At 60.4% G+C, this 6,404-nt stretch overlaps 1 protein-coding gene across 1 annotated transcript; it reads left to right on the top strand.

Moving 5' to 3' along the window:
- The first annotated feature begins 346 nt into the window (after nucleotides 1-346).
- LOC143407258 (intestinal-type alkaline phosphatase-like) lies at nucleotides 347-3,157 on the top strand. Its single transcript, XM_076866416.2, has 11 exons — nucleotides 347-419; nucleotides 500-616; nucleotides 729-844; nucleotides 993-1,167; nucleotides 1,246-1,418; nucleotides 1,654-1,788; nucleotides 1,870-1,942; nucleotides 2,068-2,202; nucleotides 2,291-2,482; nucleotides 2,672-2,788; nucleotides 2,871-3,157. The coding sequence occupies exons 1-11, from the start codon at nucleotides 347-349 to the stop codon at nucleotides 3,155-3,157; spliced, it is 1,593 nt and encodes a 530-aa protein (XP_076722531.2).
- Nucleotides 3,158-6,404: the final 3,247 nt, after the last annotated feature.

Below are 6,404 nucleotides of genomic sequence, written 5' to 3'. Positions count from 1 at the left end.
CAAAGGGGTGCTGAGTCCCACAGGGCAGCATGGGCAGAGGGGTGGTAGTCCAGGCCAAAAGCCAAGCTCCTTGCCCAGAGGGAAGCGGCCTCCACTCCCACCCTACATGGAAGAGACACCTGGGGCCCAAAATGAGAGCTGCCTGTCAGCTCCTGCCCCAGGCTAGCTCAGCCACACCCTGACACCATCCAGGTTTGCCTTCACAGCACAGGGGCAAGAGATTAGGGTGGGAGAGAGACAAGAAGGCTTTAAAAGGGCAAATGGTCTTCCGACTTCTACACAGACAGCCTGCTCTGTAGCTGGTACCTAGGCGTCCCAGCCTGCCACCAACTACCAACCCGCAAACATGCAGGGAGCCCCGGTGCTTCTGCTGCTGCTGCTGAGCCTGAGGATACAGCTGGCCCAAGGTGTCATCCCAGGTAGGAGGTTCCCCCAGCCCCTCTCCCTGCCCCACAGGCCAGCCCCCAGGCTGACCTACCTGCACTCTCCCCCTGGCTAGTGGAGGAGGAGAATCCAGCCTTCTGGAACCAGAAAGCCGCCAAGGCCCTGGATGCCGCCAAGAAGCTGAAGCCCATTCAGACCTCAGCCAAGAACCTCATCATCTTCCTGGGAGACGGTGAGTGCACCATGCTGGTCCACCCGTGGTGCTCAGGGGCCTTGAACCCAGGGCCACTGCTGGGTCCAGACCAGCCCTGGGACTCAGGCCTGACTGGGATCTGTTCCTTCAGGGATGGGAGTGCCCACAGTGACAGCCACACGGATCTTAAAGGGACAGAGGCACCGCAAGCTGGGGCCCGAGACGCCCCTGGCCATGGACCACTTCCCATATATGGCTCTGTCCAAGGTGAGGCCTCTGAGCAGGGGGCTGGGGGCTGTGGCAGGGGAAGGACCCAGGAGAGATGGGGCCTAGTTTGGGGTCCAGGGCAGTGAGGACCACCCCAGGCCTAGGCCAAGGAGTAAGGTTACACAGAGGAGAGTGTCTCTGTCCCCAGACATACAACGTGGACAGACAGGTGCCAGACAGCGCTGGCACCGCCACAGCCTTCCTGTGTGGGGTCAAGGCCAACTACAAGACCATTGGTTTGAGTGCAGCTGCCCGCTTTGACCAGTGCAACACAACACGAGGCAACGAGGTCCTGTCTGTGATGTACCGGGCCAAGCAAGCAGGTAGGTATGGGGCTGCCAGTGAGAACCAGGGTAGGCCAGAAGGCTTGTGTGGCCCACCCTGACCTCTGCCGCCTCCAGGGAAGTCCGTGGGAGTGGTGACCACCACCACAGTGCAGCATGCCTCGCCAGCTGGCACATATGCACACACGGTGAACCGCAACTGGTACTCAGATGCAGACATGCCAGCCTCGGCGCTGCAGGAGGGCTGCCAGGACATCGCCACGCAGCTCGTCTCCAACATGGACATTGACGTGAGCACAAAGGGGAAAGGGGAGTGGTGTGACCAAAGGGCAGGCCTGAAAACTGGCTGGAGTCCCAGGCCTCCAACCATCTGAACCCTGTGGCCTGCCTTGGCCTCTTGGGGTTAAATGGAGTACCCAGAACAGTCCTTCCCACAACCTGATGGGCAGCAGGGGGCTGTCTGTGACCAGGGGGCTGGAGGCCCCTCAGACCCCAAGGCCACCTGTCCTGGGTCTCTGACTACAGGTGATCCTCGGCGGGGGCAGAAAGTTCATGTTTCCCAAGGGCACCCCAGACCCCGAGTACCCAAGTGACACCACCCAGAATGGAACCAGGCTGGATGGACGCGACCTGGTGCAGGAATGGCTGGCAAAGCACCAGGTGATGGGGCTCACAGGGACGGGACCAGGGCAGGGCCGCAGGTCTAGGGATGTGGGCTGAGTGTGGGCTCTGTCCCTCCAGGGGGCTCGGTATGTGTGGAACCGCGAGCAGCTCATTGAGGCGTCCCAGGACCCAGCAGTGACCCACCTCATGGGTAATGACCCACACTTCCTATCCTGGCACCCCTCAGGTGGCCCCCTGGAGCTTGTGTGCCTGTGGCCATCACCCTCCCCTCCCCTCCCCAGCCAGCGCCTCATCACTGGGTCCCTTGTCCCCCAGGCCTCTTCGAACCTGGACACTTAAAATATGAAATCAACCGGGAGCCAGCGCAGGACCCCTCCCTGGTGGAGATGACAGAGGTGGCCCTGGTCCTGCTGAGCAGGAACCCCCGCGGCTTCTACCTCTTCGTGGAAGGTGGGCGAGGCACGTGGGCAGCAGGGAGGGAGGGCGGGGCAGTGCGGGGCGGGGCGGAGCTTCACGCCCCTCCCACTGGCTCCCGCAGGGGGCCGCATCGACCACGGGCACCACGCGGGAAACGCTTTCCTGGCTCTGACCGAGGCGGTCATGTTCGACTCCGCCATCGACAAGGCCGGCCAGCTCACCAGCGACCAGGACACGCTGACCCTCGTCACCGCCGACCACTCCCACGTCTTCTCCTTTGGCGGCTACACGCTGCGGGGCAGCTCCATCTTCGGTAGGCGGGACCGCGACAGGGGCTGTTGAGGCGGGGGTCGCATCTCATCTGTCAACCGGGCGCACTGAGGGCGCCTGCCTCGCAGGGTTCTTGGGAGGAGTAAGCTGGTGACCAGGCGAAAGGCGCCTGTGCGACACACTGGGGTCCCCGGGGGAGGGCGGTGAGCTCAGGTGCCACCTGTCCCCGCAGGGCTGGCCCCGCTCAAGGCCCAGGACGGCAAGTCTTACACGTCCATCCTGTATGGCAATGGCCCCGGCTACGTGCTGAACTCTGGCAACCGACCCGACGTCACGGAGGTTGAGAGCGGTGAGTGCGGCCATTGAAAGGTCGTCTTCTTGGGGACAGGGGTGGAGGGGGACTCTCCCGCCCTGAACTCCTCTTCCGCCAGGCGCCCACACCTACAAGCAGCAGGCGGCTGTGCCCCTGTCAGATGAGACGCACGGAGGCGAGGACGTGGCGGTGTTGGCGCGCGGCCCGCAGGCGCACCTGGTGCATGGGGTGCAGGAGCAGAACTACATCGCGCACGTCATGGCCTTCGCCGCCTGCCTGGAGCCCTATGAGGCCTGCGACCTGGCGCCCCCAGCAGGCCAGAGCAGTGCTGTGGGTCACCGCCCTGTCGCCACCATAGTGTTGCTGCCCTTTTGGTTGCTGCTGTTGCTGAGGATTGCGCCCTGACACCCAGGCCCTCTGAGACCCACCCAGGAACCCTGCAGCTGGCATCTCCCACCAACCGCACCCCCACTGCCAGTCCAAAACTGGGCTGCCTATCCTGATGCCCCCACCTTTGGCTCTTACCAAGAGATAGAGGGATAAGGCAGACTCAGACCAGGCAGCACTGCCCATCCCAGCCCCAGACCCTCCATGGTCAGGACACTATGGTACCCCCAAGGCTGAGACAATGACATCCACTGCAATCCCTGGGTTGCTCTTGAACTCCAACCTCAACTCCTAGGAAAACAGCAAGCTCAGCCACCCAGTCCCTCCTGTGCCTATACTTTGAGAAGGACCGAGTTAGGCACCAGGCACCCTCAGACCAGGACTCCACCAGACCCACGGTTGCCTTTGTTGGCCTCAGACTCCAGCAGTGGGATGCCAAAGACTCAGGCATGTCCTGGAACCAGGAGACCCTGCATCTCGCTGAGCCACCTCCATACCCAAGCAAACTGCAGATGGGGCTTGCCCTGTCACTGCATACAGGGGCAGTCCTGTGTAACCAGCAGCTACATGCTCACCCCTCCGCAGAGCCAACTCTAGGCTGGAGGAGTGGGACAGGCCACCAGAGTGGCCCTTGGACCCTTTACCTGGACATCTGGAAGCTGAGTATAGATCTCTGAACTAAGATTTTTCTGCCCTCCTGGGGCCTCCATTCCCCTGGGAGGGACAAAGCAATAAACGGTTATACAACACAGTGCCAGCTATTTTCAGAAAGATAGGTCATGAGTGGGGCCCAGCCTGCAGGTGGAAGGGTGGTTGAGATGCAGAGCAAGGTCTTGGAGCACCACACCCCTCACCCTGCTCCCTCTACACACAGGGAAACAGTCCAAGCAGAGACACAGTCTGTGCCCAAGGCTCAATAATCTGATCATGGGTGAAAAGGGTGGGCAAAGAGATCACTGGTGGGGACAGCACCTGAGTGACTTCAGGGAGGAGTGTAGTGCAAATCAGTCTAGGGAACCAGCACTGAGGCCTAAGCTCAGCCTGGGTCCCCAGCTACAGGGAGACATGGAAGGCATCCCATGTACCACCTGGGTGCCCATCATGAACCCAAGGCAGCCTGACTTTGGCATTACTGGCAGCTGAGAAGTGCTCATGTACAAAGAGGGCACCAAGTGCCTTGCCAAAGTGGCAGTTGGCCTGGTCCAGGCCCATAGGCCGGCTCCTGGAACTTGTCACTGCCCACCATCTCTTGAGCCAGCTCATGCAGGTGGGGACAGGTGCTCAATTAGGACCATGACCACATGCCACACCAGATAGTTGTGCAGAATCCAGGGGGAAGGTGGAACAGGGGGCTGTCCAGACGCACAGGCATGGGGGCCACCCCAGGGAACCACCTGTCGCGCTAGGGCCCCCACACAGCCTGGACCAGGTCCCAAACTGCCCTCAGAGAAGGGCTGTCAGGTCAGTCCTGGTAAGCAGCCTCAAGTGTCCTGAGCCCCACTCGCACAGCAGGACACAGTCCTGCTACTGACCAGCCCTGACCCTGAGGGGTCACAGCCAGAACCCTTTCCTGACTTGCTATGGGGTGGGACAGGGGACACTCAGGGCTCTCTGTCTGCCTCAGGGCTAGCCTTAGTCAGCCCCTGCGCCTCCCCAAGGTGGGCAGAGGCCAAGAAGCTGGCCCTGAGCTGGCCCTAGGCCAGCAGAACTGCGGCCACAGGGTCCCTCAGAGAAGCCACCCTGTCAGCCAGCCCCTGCATCCCCAATGAGGACTGCAGCTCAGCAAGCCACAGCCTGCCCAGCTCCACAGGCAGGGGGAGCTCCAGCTCCAGAACCCAGGACTGCACTCCTGCTCTGAGGACCGGAGGTCCGAAGTCAGAAATCCACGTGCCGGATATCCCAGAGAGAGTGCAGTAGCACCCAAAGGCACGAAGAGAGGGCTGTCACAAGCCCCAGGGGCACAAAGCTCCTCCCTGCACCCACAGAAACTGGTCCGAGCCCACGGGGATTGGGGGCCCCTGGGAGCTGGGCCCCTGGAGCTTCCTGGCCAGCCCCAGCCCCAGCCCTAGCAGGCCTGTTGCCCCAGCCCCAGGTCCCTCGTCCCTCCACTGTCCCGCCTTCCTCAGGGCAGGGAATTGAGCTCCTCGCCGCTCAGCCCCGGGAACCACCGGCCTCCAGAGGAGCGCGGCGCTGTCCGCCCTGCTCCTTCTCGGGCCAGTCCAGGCACCAGCCTAGGAAGGCGTGCACCCTGGGCTGCGCCGCGCCGCCTTGGCCTCCAGAGGGCGGCGACAGCAGGCGCCCCAGCCGCCCCTGGTTCAAGGTAGCGCGTCCTCTGGGATGGCGTGACCCCGCGGCCACCGCAGCATGCAACCAGTGGAAATCCTTGCACCCGCTGGTGCTGGCGTCCAGGTTGGCTGTTCGCGCCGAGGCCTTGGCAAAGCCGCCTCTCTCCACCGTCCTTGGTCGCTCTTCCAAGCTCTGCTGTTCCTTTGTTGGCAACCCCTGATCAGCTCTGCCTGGGTCGCTCAGTCCCCTCCAGCATCTTCAGGAAGGTTGAATCCGAAGGCCAGCAGACACCTGGAGAGGTGTCCAGCCCAAGCAGAGAGACCAGGCGGGGCCTATTACAGCCCCCTCGCTGGCAGGGACTGAGCGGCCTCCGGTGGGAGGCCCTGGAGGAGAGCAGGAGCAGGAGTTCCACACCCCAGAGACTGGAGCAGCAACCGGGAGGGTCAGGGTGTGCCACCCCCCAGTGTGGCCGCGCTCTGCTGGGTAAAAATGCTGGAGACACTGTGGCCTTTGTGGCCAAAGCTACATGTACTGATCTGGTCAAAGTGGTGGAGTTTAAACAGCTCCAAACTGGAAACAGCCCAGTGTGTTCATCAACTGGAGAGGACATACAATATGATAGATATGGGCTTTTGTTAAAGGGGAAAAAATACAGGTATACCTTGGAGATACTATAGGTTAGGTTCTAGACCACAGTATTAGAAGAATATGGCAAAAAAAAGTCTTTTTTCCCCACTGCATATAAATTATTATATTCAGAATTAGTAAGTCTGTCGAGTATGCAAAGCATTTTGTATAAGACATTCATTATATATATATATATATATATATATATATATATATATATATATATCTATATCAATCATTGCTGACTTCATCAAGTGGTAATCTCTACTGGTAGAGGTCTTGCTTGAATGTTGACATCTGCTGATTGATCAGCTTGGTGTCAATTTCTTTTGTCTTTCCTTTTTTTCCATGA

The sequence above is a fragment of the Callospermophilus lateralis genome, chromosome 9 (assembly GCF_048772815.1).
Source record: "Callospermophilus lateralis isolate mCalLat2 chromosome 9, mCalLat2.hap1, whole genome shotgun sequence".
NCBI lineage: Eukaryota > Metazoa > Chordata > Mammalia > Rodentia > Sciuridae > Callospermophilus > Callospermophilus lateralis.
The sequence above is the reverse complement of the archived record's forward strand: the minus strand, read 5'-3'. Positions and strand labels throughout refer to the sequence as shown.

Excerpts from the sequence above, each read along its gene's own strand:
- LOC143407258 (XM_076866416.2), top strand. The coding sequence starts at position 347 with ATGCAGGGAGCCCCGGTGCTTCTGCTGCTGCTGCTGAGCCTGAGGATA. Across the intron at positions 845-992 it reads CATATATGGCTCTGTCCAAG|ACATACAACGTGGACAGACA; the intron begins GTGAGGCCTCTG and ends CTCTGTCCCCAG. Across the intron at positions 1,168-1,245 it reads GTACCGGGCCAAGCAAGCAG|GGAAGTCCGTGGGAGTGGTG; the intron begins GTAGGTATGGGG and ends TGCCGCCTCCAG.